This window comes from Ambystoma mexicanum, chromosome 5q (assembly GCF_040938575.1).
Source record: "Ambystoma mexicanum isolate Mex_15411 chromosome 5q, UKY_AmexF1_1, whole genome shotgun sequence".
Taxonomy (NCBI): domain Eukaryota; kingdom Metazoa; phylum Chordata; class Amphibia; order Caudata; family Ambystomatidae; genus Ambystoma; species Ambystoma mexicanum.
The window spans coordinates 1,301,184,473-1,301,201,847 of NC_090933.1; the positions used below are offsets into that span (position 1 = coordinate 1,301,184,473).

Below are 17,375 nucleotides of genomic sequence, written 5' to 3' on the forward strand. Positions count from 1 at the left end.
ATAGAGCGCACAAGACATGGTGGCATCAAGGCGCTAAAAGAATAAACCAGAGAGAGTAAGGAAGCAGCTGAACATTAAAGCAGCTAAGTTTTGAGCTTTTTTTACTAAAGATGGCTAGCACATGGATAGCCCGTAAGTTGTAAGGGAGGGCATTTCACAAGGAGGGAGCCAGCACAGAGAAAGATCTACCCCCTGCACAAGCCCAATGAAAGCGGGGACAGACAGTAGAAACTGATTTAATGAGCGGAGAGACCTCTCGGGCTGATCAAGAGTTTTGCTTGAAGAAATTCAAGCCCCAGCAGAGTGAATAGCACTGTGAACGATACACAAAATCTTAACGTTCACCCGGCTTTTTACAGGCAGCCAGTGAAGGCGATGAAGATCACAGGACTGGGACAGTCCGGGCGCACAAAGAGCAAGCCTGGCCGCTGCATTCTGCAGAATCTGAAGGGATTGTAGTAGCGTCACTGGTTGACCAAGATAGACTCTGTTGCAATAGTATATAGACCCCATAAATAGAGGCAGTTACAGCTATGATTCTCGCCTCATTCGGGAGGAAGGGAAGAACCTTCTTCAAAACTTTCAATTTGGTGAAACCAGTTTGGCATACTGAGGAGATCTGCACCTCTCTGGAGCCGTAGGCCATGATTTTTATGCCTAGGCTCTTGACTACAGCAGAAGGTTTTGGGCAGGGGCCAAAGCAAGCCGGACAGTACTTTGAGGTCCAGCCAGAGCCAATGGAGGGCTGGCCAACCATCAGTACCTCAGTCTTCTCTCAGTTTAACTTAAAGCAGTTGGTAGCCATCCACGTCCCCACTGCTGAAAGACAATCCTTCAGCAGATGGGGAGGGTGTTCCTTAGTGGCATTTTAACGGAAGAGAATCTGGGTATCATCACCATATGTGAAGAAAACCACACAAAAGCTTGAAATTAGCTTGGCCAGTGCGACCATGTATACACATTAAAAAGCAGTGGAGAGAGAGAGAGCCGAGCTCTGTGGAACCCCACATTCAATCACCAGAGTAACAAGTGAACAGGGGAAGAGACACTGCCTGTGTGCGATCAGAAAGGAAAGGAGAACCATTTCAGGGGAATACCCGAAACTCCAGCTTCAGAAAGAAATTTCAGGAGTCTGATCGGCAACAGTGTCTGAGCAGAATAAGAATATGTCTGTGCAGTCCTGTAACATTGCAATGTTCTCATGTAAAGCAACCATCACAGACACAGTACCCATCCCTGGGTGAAAGCCAGCCTGCAGAGGATGGAAGCATTATTAGACTCAAGGTAGGCCGACAAACGGGGATGGGAGGGGGGAGTGACAATAGTTTCCAGCAGCTTCGCCATTGGAGGAAGAAGGGACGATAGTTTATGGCCACTGCCGGATCAAGAGGGGGTTTCTTCAACAGCGGCAAGATCACAGCATGCTTGAGATCCTTAGTAATAAATCCAGTGCTGCAGGAGTATTCACATGCCTCAGTAAGAAGGGGGACCAAGCTCCAGGAGAGATCATGAATATAAAATGGAATGGGGTCGACCGGGGAAGCAAATTTAGTTTCTGGAAGCATGGTTATTATGGCTGCTCTATCTAAATTAAATTTATTCGAACATTGTTCAATCGGACAGGTAGGAAGCAAGGGTAGATCTATCTGCACGTTCCCTGTATTGCACGAACTGTTTCCTGAAAAATAACAGTAATACGACTGTAATGGCTTGGGTACAGGTAGAAGTAGAGGAAGACTGAATAGGGGTGGATAACTCTTTAGCTACATGAAAGAGCTCTTTAGATGCACAGGAAGCATTTGAAATGCTATTAGCATAGTACTGAGCTTTCGGGGTTCTTATAGAGATGTGATAATTGCTCCGTGCCTGTATGTAGGCCAGTCTTGTAGAAGGGTTAGGCAGCAGGAGCCATTTCTGTTTGAAACGGCAACACTGCTGCTTCAAATGCCTTAACTCTGCTGAATACTAGGGAGCCGAGGGCTGATAAATCTGCAATTCTGTACTCCGTTAGGAACACTCAGGCATTGACAGTATCCAAACAAAAAACTAGACAGATCTTGAGCAACCATCAGACGATTTCTGCCAGTTCGACAGCCCCAGTTGGAACAGGAGCTGGAGGAGTGACTGTGTTGCAGCCTGTGGGCAAGGACTCTGCAGAAGCCAATCTTACAAATATGGATAGACATGAACTCCCTGCAGTCTGAGGAACGCTGTGATAACTGCCATAGGTTTGTGAAGCCGCGCAGTGCCGAGCTGAGACCAAACAGCAGTACTCGATATTGGAAGTGTTCCGTCATCACAGAAAACCAAAAGGTATTTACGATGTGGGCCCCAGAACGGGATATGCATGTAAGCATCCTAAAGATCTACCACACTGAGCTAATCGCCCGTCCAGAGAGAGGACCTTATCTGGCTGGGTGCGATCATCTTGAATTTCTCTTTGGGTAGGAACAGATTGAAGTTGGAGAGGTCGAGGATAGTGCGCAGGCCAGCCTGGTTGGGTTTGGCACTGTAAACAGACGGGAGTAATATTCCTTCCCTTGCTTCTGCAAGGGAACAGGTTCCACCCCTCTACGGTTCAGAAGTTTCTGTACTTTGTCTCTGAGGGAGGGAGACCCTGTCTGCTGAAGAGGAGGGTGGGTATGAGTGCGGGGCGAGGGGAAGCCCGCCCGGCCACAGACAAAACCCATCAGTAGTCTGTGATGGTCTGCCACACTTCCTGATGCAAAGATATACGTCCTCCCACCGGAGTCGTGTGACTGATGAAAAAAATAATTTGGAGCGTTTGTCAGCGGCGAGACCACCTGTTGCCGAAGAGGAGGCGGATGAGAGGAAAACCGGCCACTTTGCCTTTGCTGCTTGCGACGAGTTGAACCAAAAGGAACCTCCTGCTCGGCATGCCCGACGCTCCTGGAACCCTCTGAAACATGGGAAGTACCTTGTCTGGGTCCCCAACCTCTGCGTATAGACCGCCAGCTGGGGGTTTTGCAAGGAACGACACAGCCGTTTGCCTACTTGCCTTTGTTTTATTGAGTTACCCATTGGTGGAGGAGTGGAACAGCCCTTTAGCTATGAAGGGAAGATAGAGTACTTTGTCCTGAACCTCCTTCGAGAACTTTTTAGCATGCAACCACGCTCGGCGGGAGAGGTCTACTCCAACCATAAGGCCCCGAGCAGAAGTGTCTACATGATGGGCCACGGCCTCCAGCAGCATCGGGTAGGCCCACTTTAAAATCTTCCAGCCTGTCCTGGGGGATACATTCCTGAAATTCTGAAAGCTCGTTCCACAGCTTGAGATTTGCCGCTGCAAGGACTTCGGTATTCGCCTGGTGCAGCTGAAGACCAGAATTGTTAAAGACTTTTTTTCCCCTAATGGCGTCAAGAAGTTTGTCCTCTTTGGACAGGACCCGAGAGGCAGCCGTAGAGGATGTTGAGGACGGCTTAGACTGAAGCGTAGCTGCTGCCACCACCGTTGATGAGGGGAGTGGACATGCAGTCAAGGGTATGTCTTCTGTCGAGTGTAGCGAGCATCAATTTCCCCATTTACATGCTGTCCGGAATGAGGTTTTTCCCAGACCTTGCAGGCTTCAGCAAGAACATCCTTTTGAAGGAAAAGGCCTGTGCACTCTTGCGTCGTAGGAGTTAAGGCTCCTGAAAGTACACCTTCTTGCAGAGCCAGAGGCTCGGGTATTGGAATATCCAGCAACGCCTTCATATCCACGGCCCCGTCATGAAAGGCTCTGACAGAGCAGGGCGGGTCTACGCTATCCTGGTCCTAGTCAGCTATGGTGTGAACAGAAAACTAATCCGGAGCACGTGGTACCTCTGACACCGTGGGCATACTTGTCTGCGCAATTGGCGTCTTAAGCAATGGCGAAAGTAGGGGAAGTGATGGCAGTGTAGGAGGGGGCCCCACCGAAAGAGGTGTGGGCGGCACTACCGAAACTTGCTGAGGGGTAGGAGGAGCAGGCTGCGGCTCGAGAGGCTCGGGATACTTTTCTTTGAATAGGTCCCTTAAAGTAAGCCTTCATCGGGTCAGAGTGCATAAGGGCCTGGAATTTGTCAAAAAATACAGCCTCTGAGGAAGGTCTAGGCAAAGGAATGTGTAGAGGACACTAGGTGCATACCCTTAGGATTGTTAAGAGGCTGGTTGCCAGGATGGCCCTCCTCCAACTGGATCCACATAATCTAAGGGAGCAGACGCGAGACTGAGTGGCAGCAGAAACCGTGCACGCCAATTCATTGGAGGGCAGAAAGGATTCCTATTGTCCACATTCCGTGGAAAATGCTGCTCGGTCTGAAAAACAGGCCCCTCTGCACCAGCCGATGAGAACTTTGGTGTAAAAGAGCTCGTCAAAATAGCTGCCTCAGACCACTTGGGTTGAACCGCCATTTTATAATTGCCTGATGTAATCTGCGTCACAGGTTTCAGTGAGGCCATTGTCACCACAGGGGTTTCAGGGGCTTTTTATATCCATTTTAGCCTTGTGACAGGGAACCTCGGTACTAGCAGATCTAGAGCGCTTTTGAGCCACTTTGGATTCGGCTGAAGAATTAGACCTCAGTGAGGGAACCTCAGCAGGGATGGTACTTAAGACTTGGGGCCTTTGCCCTCCTTTGCCCCCTCAGCAGGATCGGTACGACCACAAGATTGTTTGTGGCAAGGCTTGGGGTCACACCCTGCAGCCAGGGCCCCTGGGTGAGGCCCCTTGATCTTGCCAGTTTTAATTAGAGGCCCTATTCGAGGATCCTCAGGGATAACCCCGGTACCTTACTAGTAACATTGTAGGACTGCGTGAGAACACAGAGTTGGATTTATTACGTTGGTGCGATGGCTGGGAAGAAAGGCTGCAGGAAAGCAGCCAACAAACATTTTATTTTCTCTTCTAGTAGGGTTTGCAGCATTTAAGTGCTAGTGAGGCTTTTTTCAAGCCCTTTTATTATTTTAAAAAAAGCAATGAACAAACCTGTGTCAGTCTCCTGTACTCCAACCATGAAGAGTCTATTTCTCGTACTAAGTCTCTTATTTGCAGGATGCCTTGCTTATTTCTTCAAAAACAAAGTTTCTTTTTAAAAGTTCAATTTAAGCACTTTCCTTCCTGTTTTCTCAGTTCACAAACCTCCAATTACACAATTCACACTATGTCTCCCTCAGTCAGGCTCAGATCTTCCTTCACAGTTTCCAATTGAAGACTTTCGCATGTGCTAGGGGTTTTACAAATACCTCGGTATGACCACTTCAATTGCCATTTACTTCCTTTCGGCACTTGCAATGTTCAATAGTTGACACCGTTATATCTTCCTTCCCCTTTTCCGGTACAAGTTTAAACAGAGACCTTCGAATGGGCACTTTCACTATGCCGGACCACTCCGTTAGCCTGCATTACTTCTCATCTGCCCTCTTCATAGTTCATTACGGCCTTGATGTGTTTACGATAATTCACTTCAAACGCGTCTTCCCAGTCTACACATGACCTTCAATCTTGCAATACTTTGTTGCCACTTGCAATCTCAACTTCAACACAGACCGGCATCGCACGGTTCGTTCTAACTCACTGGCTGTGTTGATTTCTACGTTTGCGTCTTTGATCTAGGAGTCAGGGATAATACCATAGCGGCTGCTCCACCTCCTCAACTCGGCTAAAGCAGCAGGTATCTTTTACACACAATGCGGGATTCAGGGCTCTATTTCATCGGGTTTCCACAGGCAGCTGTCAAGGGTTTCGGAAGGTAAAGATCATTCGCCGAGATGTCCAGGGTCTCTGCCCTCCTGGATTTTATCTCTCGGCCTGCTGTACTGTTCCACCCGCTTTGCTGCTGCCCCGGAAGAACTACCTCTCCTTCGTGTGCTTTTCCGCGCTCAGATTGTGTTGCTGTGCTCCACCTTTTATCCGTATAGGGGACAACAATGGGAATCGGGTGTGAACCATTGGCGAATTGCCCGACTATTGTAACGGGACATGTTTGGTGTAATGCTTGGGGATTCGTTCTTTGTCTTTCATACCATCTCTGCCGTGTTCGGTGTTCGTGCAGGGAAGGGGGGGGAGGGTGTAAGAGTTGGAACCACAGAACATACCATGAATAGGATGGGGTAAAGGTGTTGAAGGGGGGGAGGGGATACAGCGTCTCACCATTGGGTGTCCCAGACCCACTCCCACAGGACCCCTCACTCAGGTGATCCGCCCACATTGGTCCACCCCCTGGGTGGCTCCAAAGGCAATGGGTGCCTAACGGCTTAGTAAAACCACAGTTCAAGACTTAGTATAAGGCTGTACTACCCGAGTATATGGTAGCATAGAAAGAGCAGCCAGGCTCATCTTGGGAGGGAGGGCTGTAGAATCAGTACAAAGAAATGGTATACATACGGTGCAAAGAAACACAAACTAAAAAATGAAGGGGTTATTTAAATACAAGTAGACCAAGGTAAATAAGTACGATCACATTATATATAAACACAATTCTAAAAACACACCAAAGTATCAGCTCAATTTGGAATTCGGTAGACCGTGCAGCGCACAATGGCTCGAGGACCCAGGGTATTGGTGTATTGAAGTCCCGTAAGGTCGCAGCACGATGCAGTTTGGGTCAAAATCCTCGCGCCTAGTGGATCACACCAGGGTCCGGGTTGGGATCACCGTTTACAGTCCCCAGGTTCGCTTGGAAGGAAAGGTAACAGCAGGCTCTCTGGTCGCTGGAATGGTCTCAGCCGCATGTTTGTCATCTTCCTCTTTGGATTCAGGTCCAGTGGTTGACTTGTCAGTCGCTACCTGGATCAGAGTATTTAACAGGAACTACAGCACAACTTTTGCATTCTCTCCCTGAATTTTACAGCAAGGGGCAATCAGGACAGCCGGCCCCCCAATGGGAGTTTGTTTTTCACCTTGCCTGAAAGGAACCAAGGGCTGAAGAATTATGGACTCCGTCCTCGCTTCCTGCCTTCTCAGACACTCTGGAGCCTAGGTGGGGAATCCAGCAGATTCCCGCCGAAGACTAAACTTCCATGAGGTCGTTCCTGCCTATAATGGCAGTGGAAGACCTCAGAAAAAGCAAGCACAAAAGAAATGGCGAAAAAAAAAGAAGGAACCCACCATTTTAGTGCATTACCAAGGCTGAATTAACAGCCAGTGAGTAATAAAGACAAAGTCATAAAGGTAAAACTACTGCCACCAGCCATTCATCGCAATTCTAACAAAATGTTACCAGGTAAGTAAGAAAGGGGATACATTGTATCCCCCCAGCACTCCACATAAGGTGGGGGGGTTTGGGGTGTTGGCTCACTTATACAAAATGGGAACAGTAGTTCACCCAAGTACCTCAAAGAGAAAATAAAAGGAGAGCCAAAGGGGCAACCCAGCCTAAGCCCAAATGTTGTAGGGCACTAGAACTTCAACTTAACACTATGGAGAGACAAAAAGGTCACCCATATAAAGAGTAAACGACTAGGTGAGGGGGGAGGGGGAGAGGGGGGGGAAGATTCCCTTTCACCAAGAGGCAAGGTGAACTACTTGCCTAGTCAAAGCAAAAAGTTCTGTGGTCGACACAGGTCAGGAAGATTTATTATAAATACCAAAATCTTACCCACAACCTCCTACTGGTGATACATGGGAGGGAACCTTGATGGAAATGTCACTTGCTGTCGTGCTCCTTTGCGGTCTCTAAAGCTTCATTGACGGCTTTGCCAAATAGGACGGATTCCTCAATAGGCTTGTTTAGTAAAGTGGCCCGAGTTTCTGGTTTGAAAGCAGAATTAAGCAGCCAAGAGTGCCTTTTCAACAAAGTTCCTTGTGCAAGAACTCTGCATGCAGTTTCAGCAGAGTCTAAAGTGTTCCTTAAAATGTTATGGGTGGCCCATCTACCCTCTTTAATGATGTTGAGTAGTTGGGACTTGGATGGTTTGAGTACACCAGTCAAGTTCCTTTGGAGGAACCCCCACTGGACATCGCTGTAGCTTATGTACAGCGTAGTATTGTTGGCAATACGTGCCGAAAAGGGTGCTGAAGCAGTGATTCTTTTGCCTAAAGCATAAAGCTTCTTGCATGCTTTGTCAGGAGGTGCCTCAGTAATGGACCGTGGCAATCCAGCACGCTTCCTAGTGATAGTGACCACTAGTGGGTCAGATGTAACATGACCCCAATATATAAGTGGTCAGTTGGTGCCGGCTTCAAAATGTTCTCAACCCAAGGGTTTACTGCCCAGGTGAGGGACGGTGTGAGAAGAGAAGGTGCAATTCTCTTTTTAATAGAGTTGAAGTCAGAGTCAGAAGAAGTCCGAGTTTGGATCTGAAAATGCTCTGCTGCTCTTTTAAGCAGATTATTAAAATGGAGTTTATCGTCAATGGGCGACGAGTCCCTGGGATGCTGTAGGGGATCATCATCGCCAAAAACATCTGGGTCATACAGGTTAAAAAGACACGGAACTGAAACTGCCTTACTAGACTTTAAACAAATTATTCATATCCTCGACAAGAGCAAGCCTGCCCTTCTCCTGCTCCTTGACCGCAGCAGCATTTGATCTGGTTGCCCACAACACCCTCACCAATCATCTCACGCATGCTGCACACTTTTCCAATCACGCAGAAACCTGGGTCACCTTCATAGAAGGCAGAGCTATGAAAGTGTTCTCCAACATAGCCAATGCAGAACCCACCATCATACATTGGGGTGTACCCCAGGGTTCCTGTACAGCCCCTACTCTGTATGACATGCATTACTTACCGTAAAAGCATTTCTGATGATTGTATCTGCTTAGATTCACATGCTGTGCATAGTCCGACATCCAGTGGTCACTTAGGAGTATTGCATTTTGTTTTTCGTAGTCGAAGGGGACGTCGACATAGGTGTGTCTGTAATACTATCCCTATAGTGACGTGAAGTGTACCCCCAATCCCTCACGCGTCAAGGTCCCTTTGATTGTATTTATTCTGCCCTGAGGGAGCCTTCTTAGACGTGAGTGAGTACGTAAGGTCACCATACGAAATTTTTGAGGTTTGACAAATTTGTTTGCTGGGCGCAGATCTAATACAGGGCGCATGGTTAAGTCCTTTTTGGGTAGAAGGAAGTACACTGAAAAAATACCTTCCGTTACCTGTGATAGAGGCACGACCTCCATTGCTCCTTTTTCTAGTAGCAGTTCAACTTTTTGAAGAAGGATGGCAAGGTGCTCCGGTGATGGGCATTGTCATCTTGGGGGTCTGTACGTGGGGGACTGACTGAATGCTATACAGTAACCGCGGGCTTTAGTTGACAATACCCAGCGGTCTGTTATTCCCTCCCATATTCCCTCCCATGCTGGTAGAAAAGATGTTAGTCGCGTCTGCGGTGGCGGGAGGGCTTGCGACCCTTACGGTCGGCAGAGGTCGCCAGTAGGCCTGGCGTCTCCGTTGGCGCTAGGGCTTTCTTCGTCTTTGACGAAGAAGTGCCATGGCTTGTGTGTGTGTGTGTGTATGTTTTTTTGTGTGTGTCAGTGTCGCCGGGGTGTTCATCCCCATAAGTAGGGCGTGAGCCGAACTTGTAGGGGGCGGGGACAGACGCTGAGGAGCGGGTACGCTCCCTAGAGAGGTCTACAACCCCCGATACGGAGGTAGGGTTATCACTGTCCTCGTCACACTTGGCGGCGGCGGGTGAGGAATCAGCTCTAGACATAGCGTAGGCTGCCCACCTCTTGACCTAGAGGTCCTTTAAAGTCTTTGGGCGAAGAAGTTTACAGGCCGCGCAGCCGTTTTCGTTGTGGTCGAGGGGTAAGCAACAGTTACACCGCTTGTGCTTATCCTTCCATGTGAATTTGCCCTTGCAGCGTGGGCAAAATCTAAAAGGAGTCCACTCCATAGCTGAGGATACAGTTAAAAATGATAACGACCCCGAAGGAAAGGGGGGTGAAAAGGAAAGGCATTCTTAGAAAGAAACAGAAATGTCCCACGACCTCCACTCTCCCTACTGTATAGGCCGGCGAGGCCGGGCCACGTGTTCGGCAGCACCGAAGGATCGCCTCCATCTATCTGGGCGGAAAAAAACAATCTGAGGAACCTCGACGCGTGAGGGATTGTGGGTACACTGCACGTCACTATAGGGATAGTATTACAGACACGCCTATGTCGACGTCCCCTTTTCGACTACGAAAAACAAAATGCAATACTCTGCAGTGACCACTGATGTCGGACTATACACAGCATTTGATTCTAAGCAGATTAACAAGCATCAGAAAATCTATTTACAAAACCTCTTTTTGATAAACTGGATGCACTTGGGATCACGTACACAAACTATGCTGATGATACCCAGGTGCTCCTTCCCCTTACTAGGATATATGAGCAAGACGCTACAACCCTTCAGCAAATTTACTCTACAATCCAAGCCTGGATGGCCACAAATGGGCTTTGCCTTAATGGGGACAAAACCGAAATCCACATTCTTGGTCAAAAGGCTACTTTAGCCAAACTAGGTTCTATCCATCTCAACTTCCGTATCGACAACTGTGTCATCCCAGTTCTATCCTCTGTCAAAACGCTTGGAGTCCACATTGATGCTACACTATCCATCGACAAACAAGTTAGCGCCATTGTCTCAGCCTCCGCACCGAGTACTAAACTCTTCAATGCTATAAAGCCTTTTCTAACAAAGGAAAACTGCCTCTCTATTGCCAGAGCCACTATAGGAGCCAAATTGGATTACTGCAATGCCCTCCGAGCCGGCACCTCCAAGAAAAACATAGCTAGACTCCAAACCACCCAAAACAACACTCTTAGAGCAGCTCTTAGTATACCTAAAAGAGAATACATGACACAAGCAAGAAAAAAGGCCCACTGGCTCCCAGTCAAAGACTATCACTTTCAAAATACTCTCTACCACCCACAAATGCATCAACTTCTCTGCACCCTCATACTTATCTGACACTATCCAGAACACTATCAACAAGGCCCACCAGACTAGGGTACCCCAACCAACTCACAGTGCCCCGAATCAATAGGGCCAAGGCAGGAGGAATAGGCTTCCCTCATCTTGCCCCAAAGCTATGGAACGCACTCCCTAACACCCTCAGAGCCGAAACGTCCCTCCATGCCTGCTGAAAAAACCTTAAAACTGCCCTCTTCAACGAGTATCCACTACATCACACCCATTATCTGTACCACCATCTACTACACGTTTTCACGTCCTATACTTCGGATTGCTATACCAGCATGCTAGTTTTTAATGTATATTTTTGTATACACCTAGGCTATGTCCATCCACTGCAATGAGCGCATCATTGCCATTGCGCCGTTCTGTATTTGTGTGTAACTAAGCTATGAGTAACCACTGTAACCAGCGCCACGATGCCCACGGGCTGCTATGTGAATAAACAAATAAGGAGTGGGAGTTGCAGGGCAACTACCTTGATCAGTGTCCCATTACAAAAGATCCCGATTCCATTGGTCTTCCACCAAATGGAGAACATCTAAGTGTCCTCATAGATGACATGAGGTGGAGAGGGACAGCGTCTAGGAGACTTTTGGGGGGGGGGGGGGGGGGGGCAGTGTTTTGCTTAGTGGCATGATTTTCCGGAACTGTTACAAGATCAGACACTGTGGCCATAGTTTTTTCAAATTTTTCTTTTGTCCACGTTCCTGTTTTGGGAACTTCAGGAAGGGGAAATCTCCTCTGGGTCAAAAAACCCTTTACCTTGTGGGGACTTATACAAGGGCTCTGTAGACGGTTGTGTAGGTGCACGTGGTGGTATTTTTTTTGTGTTTGTTTAGAAACCGATTCGGACAGCCGCTCCGAGGTGTCCGAATCGGCTGTCGATGAGTGTTTATGACCGGGAACTGCTTTTTCAGTAAATGCACATGGCTCTAAAAATCTAAATCTAAATCATGAACAAAAGAGTTCAATCACTTTCACCCACATGCCAGTCAATCGCCCCCAAAAGAGTGATCTGGCATCAGATGCTGGCAATGTTTTCTGCCGCTCCTCAAAACTTTGAAATTCACAATGGTAAAAGGAATGGTTAAAATCAGATACTCCTGCACTGAGCAGGTAACCTATGGCTCCTTACCGGTTGGGGCTTATCCCGCTGGTTTGCGGTGGGGACAAGGCCTCCAGAACATGGGGTTGCCCATCCTGACAGAACTGTTTGAACATGTGCTTGTCGTCACCAGCCATCTTGCACGAGTAGCTCTCGATCCTGTGTACGATAAAAGCAATTTATATTCACATATAGCCTTCAACTATTGAAGTCATGCTAAGTGTACAAAGACAAAAGAATCATGGAATAAATATTTACTTTGGTTAAAGTCAGCAGTCAAAATGCAAAACAAATCTTGGAAAGCCAACAGTTAATGGCTTTTTCATAGGCATTGCATAATGCATGGTGTATTTTTAGTATGCAGGCAAGAGTGTTCTGGCAAAGTGGCCATGTTAGATATTGTTTTCAATGACCCTAACTTTCAGGGATTTCAAATTCTTTGTGGGCAAAATGGATGTTGAATGTATCTAGTTGACCTGCTGTAAAAACACGATTGACTATCTGGGTATGAAATCCTTCAAATGATAGTGGCAAGGCTAGAGGACGTGCCAACGCAGTATTGCACAATATATTTAAGAAAGACTTCACCAATCAAATTAATTAAAAATGGAAAGTAAAAGTATGCACGTTTACAATTATGTAGTGGACTTAAGAAATGTACGAATTTTTTAAAAATCAAAATAATTGAGCCAATGTTTGATATATTAGACAGTGGTTTGCACACTGCGTGCAAGAGGGTTTCACTGCCCTAACAGAGCATGATTTTGAAAAAAGGTGTTAAGGACAGTTTTTCTAAAGTCTTAACTAGACTGAATAAAAACCATATCTGAGGCAGTACACAAGCGCCACTGTACCACCTTAGAATGTTTTGGTAGCATGAGTAGAGCAGCCAGGCTGATCTTAGGAGGGAGAGAGGGCAGTATCTTGGTACAAAGAAAGTAGCATAAATATGGTCCAATGGAACACTATGTATTGTAAAAATAAGCGTTTATTTCAATACAAGTAGGCAAAGATAAATTCTGGCTAAGTAAGAACTATTACTTCATATAAATACAATCATTAAAAAAAAAAATGGAATACCTATGTATGTCATGCAAACCAAGGTATAACCTTATTGAGAGGAGCAAGAAGTAAGTTAAGGTGAATGAGACCCAAGGTTATACATTCAGGATAGTAATATACTATTCTTGGTGAATAAGACCAGGTGAGATATACTTTTAGAGTACAATCAGTAATCAAGGGTAGTAGACCCCGTCAGTCATGCAGTGACACTCAGTTATAGAAAATCACTTAATAAACCAACCTTGTTACAAGTATACCTTGCAACAAGGGTAACTTTCTTCTTCCCTGAATGAATACAGTTACACCACTAGTATTACTTTTAAGAACACAGGTCAGAGCTAGTAAAGTAACTCATCTACTTTCTGGAGAGGCTTTAAGCAACGCAATGTTAAGTATAAACACTCAACTATTTTAGAATGGACTAAGCAATTCAAGGAAGGCAAACCCCAATTACACTTTAAGAAGGATACTACGTATTTCAAGGTAGTCATTTACCCTCTGACTACTTTAGAAATGCTCTCATCAGTTTCAGGGGAAGCACAACCCAGTGTAACAAGTTCAGATGAGCAGGCCTATTCACAGTAAGTAAGGAACTATATACTTTTAAGAGAGGCTTCAAGCACCTCAAAAGGCATGCTTAGCTTCTAGACTGTTTTAGGTCTGTATAAAGGAGATGAGGGGAAGCAACAACCAATGGTACCCTTTAAGAAAGATGACATGTGTAAACCCCATTGGTAAGCTTTTACACTCAGAGTTAAGCAATGTGAAAACAGTACCAACACAACTTTTTAGAATGTGGGACACTAATAAGAGTATGTAACGCAACGTATATAAAGATAAGTAATAGTTTTTACACTTAGTAACTTTTCTATTGCATAGATTCAGTTACAACAAAAACTCCTTGACAAGTACTTATGCACTTTCAAGACAGAATCCTTATCTATAAAGGTCTTCCCTAGTCTATAGCATAAGTTTTCTGAGAGGCAGAAGAGGGGCCCTAGTGGTCTAGGAGCCAGCTGCAGGTAGGCCAGGATAGGATAGGTTTCAGTTGCAGGAAAGTCAAGTAAGGATATCTTTTTAAACAAGTAAGTAGTAGCAGAGTTAGTTAAAAGTGTTCAGGGACATCTGAGAAGGCTCCCTAAATGTGTACCAGCATTAGGCCTAGGCAAGTGGTATGGACAAACTCCCAACCACAAGAATCATCCACTCAGTGTCACAGGATTCACACAAGACTTGGAGTAAGTATTACCCAAGCCAACACAGTACCTTATGAGAAAAGAAGAGTTTCAGAGTGGAAGCAGCAGCACAGGACCGGGTCCCTGGATTCTTGGTCTGGAGACGAAAGAACTGGACTCTGGTCACTTGAAGGGAACTTGCAGCATCAATCGTCAAAGGAGCCTTCCAGCATTTTGTTTTTCGTAGTCGAAAAAGGGGATGTGGACAAGGCGTGTCTGTAACACTATCCCTATAGTGACATGCGTTGTACCCACAATCCCTCACGCGTCGAGGTCCCTCTGTTTGTATTTTTCTGCCCTGAGGGAGCCTTCTAGACGCGAGTGAGTACATAAAAGAGAGAAATATAGAAAAGGATGTCTATGTTCCTTCCATCCGAGCGGGGAGGAAGGGTGGGCGCATGTGAATCTAAGCAGATACAACCATCAGAAATGCTTTTACGGTAAGTAATGCATTGTCTTCTGATGTTTGTTAATCTGCTTAGAATCACATGCTGTGCATAGACTAGCGAGCAGTACCCGGAGTTGGCAGTGGGTTATGAGGAACAATAGAGAAAAGATGTCTTAATACTGCCTGTCCCACCTGGGAGTCAGATCTAGAGTGTGCATCTAGACAGTAGTGTTTTGTAAAGGTGTGCACAGAACTCCAGGTAGCCGCTTTGCAGATGGACTCAAGGGGAACATTTGCAATGAACGCTATGGAAGCCCCAGTTCCTCGAGTGGAATGTGCCCTTGGCTTGAAGGGTAGTTCTCTCTTAGCAAGAGAGAAACAGAGAGTGATGCATTGAACAATCCATCTAGATATAGTGGACTTTGAAACTGCATCTCCTTCTCTTCCTGCTGCCACAGAGACAAAGAACTGATTAGTCTTTCTCAGTGGTCTGGTTCTTTCCATGTAGAACATGACAGCTCTGCATACATCTAGTGTATGCAGACTTTTTTCTCCCAAGCTGGAAGGGTTTTGAAAGAACGTTGGTAGTTCTATTGACTGGTTTACATGAAATTTCGAGATGAATTTTGGTGCAAACCTTGGGTGTGTGCGTAGAACCACCTTATCCTTGTGAACTGTTACGAAGGGGTCTAGTACAGAAAGAGCCTGTAGTTCACTTACTCTCCTAATGGAGGTGATAGCTATTAGGAAAGCAGTCTTAAGAGTGAGGTCTTTAAGAGTTGCCTTGTGCATGGGTTCGAAAGGAGGGTCCATGAGTCTAGAAAGTACCACATTTAAGTCCCATCCGGGAGCTGGGTTAGCTATCGGAGGGTGTATTCCCTTTACCCCCTCCAGGAAGGCCTTGATAACTGGTATCTTCCACCACGACACTTTAAGTTGGGAAGTGGTGTATGCAGAAAGTGCGGCTAGGTGGACTTTAATGGAATTGAAGACTAGACCTGAATCCAGTAAATGGGTCAAGTACAGAACAATGTTAGTGGGAGAGCAGTCAACCGGGTTGATGCTCTTACCTCTACACCAGATGACAAATCGGTTCCGCTTGCTAGAATAGCAGTGGCGAGTATTAGGTTTTCTGGCATACCTGAGGATGTCCATACATCTCTGCGGGAGTTGTAAATGTCAAAATTCTATGATCTCAGGAGCCAGGCTGATAAGTTCATGGTCTGAGGGCATGGATGCAGTGTCCTGCCCTTGACCTGTGACAGCATGTTGTACGGGCAGGGAAGTTTCACTGGGGGAGATAGGGACATCTCCATCAAGTGAGCGAACCATGGCTGCCGGGCCCACATCGGGGCCACTAGTATCATTGTTACCTGCTCCTGGTGCATCTTGTGCACCACTTTGTTGAGAAGGAGAGTCGGGGGAAAGGCGTAAACAAATTTCCCTGACCATTGAATCGACAGACCGTTCCCCTTGGACTGGTTCTGGGGGTACCTGGAGGCATAACTTTGGCATTGTGAGTTCTCCAGAGTTGCGAACAGGTCTATTTCCGGGAATCCCCATTGCGTGAAGACGTCTAAGACGATGTCTTCGTGCAATTGCCATTCGTACTCTTCGGGCAGGGGGAAGTCTCTGCTGAGTTTGTCTGCTAGCAGATTGAGTTCCCCTGGTACATGTTGTGATAGTAGGAACATGTGTTTGAGAGCCCACTTCCATATATTCTGGGACAGCTTGGACACTCCTGGAGAGTGAGTGCCCCCTTGCTTGTTGAGGTAGTACATGGCTGTGGTGCTGTCTGTGAGGACCATCACTGTCTTTCCTTGTAAGTGTTCCTGAAAGGCTTTCAGTGCTTTGAACACCGCTAGTAGTTCCAGCAGGTTTATATGCTTGGATGCTAAGCTCGGGGTCCACACTCCGTGAGCAGTCTGATGGGATAGGTGAGCCCCCCATCCTGTAAGGGATGCGTCTGTGGTTAGAGTGGCTTCCACTGCGGATGTGGCAAAAGTTTTCCCTAATAACAGGTTTCCTTTTGTCCACCACCGTAGCGAGAGAACCAAGGCCTGCGAGACCACCACTAGATCGTCCCATTGTCCGCTGGCCTGACACCACTGGCTGTAGAGCCACTCTTGCATTGGGCGCAGGCGCGCGTGAGGTACCAAATAAATACATGACGCCATCATCCCTAGCAAGCGCATTGCTTTGCGTACCGTCACCTCTCGACCTGCCACATAATGGGGGATCTGAAACAGCATGTTTTGGACCCTCTCGTTGGAGGGGAAGACGAGGCCGTCCTTTGTTCGAATTAGAGCCCCTAGGAATTGTTTGATTTGGCTGGGGTCTAAGCTGGACTTCTTTTCGTTGATGGAGAAGCCCAGTTGGGACAAAAGGTCTACGGTCTTTTGGGTATTGGAGAAGCATTTTTCGTAAGAATCCCCTGTTATGAGCCAGTCGTCGAGGTAAGGGTATACCGGGATGGATAACCTGCGCAGGTGGGCCGCTGCCACTGCCAGTACTTTCGTGAATACCCTTGGTGCAGATGCTATCCCGAAGGGTAGTACACTGAACTGGTAGTGTTTGTTCTCTATCTTGAACCTGAGGTATTTTCTGTGCGCTGGCAACATTAAAATATGAAAGTATGCATCTTTCATGTCTAGTGTTGTCATGTAATCCCCCTGTGATAACAGTGGGATTAC

At 46.8% G+C, this 17,375-nt stretch overlaps 1 protein-coding gene across 4 annotated transcripts in view; it reads right to left on the minus strand.

Moving 5' to 3' along the window:
* The window catches only part of MAF1 (MAF1 homolog, negative regulator of RNA polymerase III), a 290,551-nt gene that overhangs the window by 160,287 nt on the left and 112,889 nt on the right, over positions 1-17,375 (minus strand). For all 4 annotated transcript variants that reach the window (XM_069621896.1, XM_069621898.1, XM_069621895.1 and 1 more), the window contains exon 3: positions 12,028-12,156. In XM_069621896.1, the coding sequence (XP_069477997.1) occupies positions 12,028-12,156 (129 nt within the window). The remainder of the gene's footprint in view (positions 1-12,027; positions 12,157-17,375) is intronic.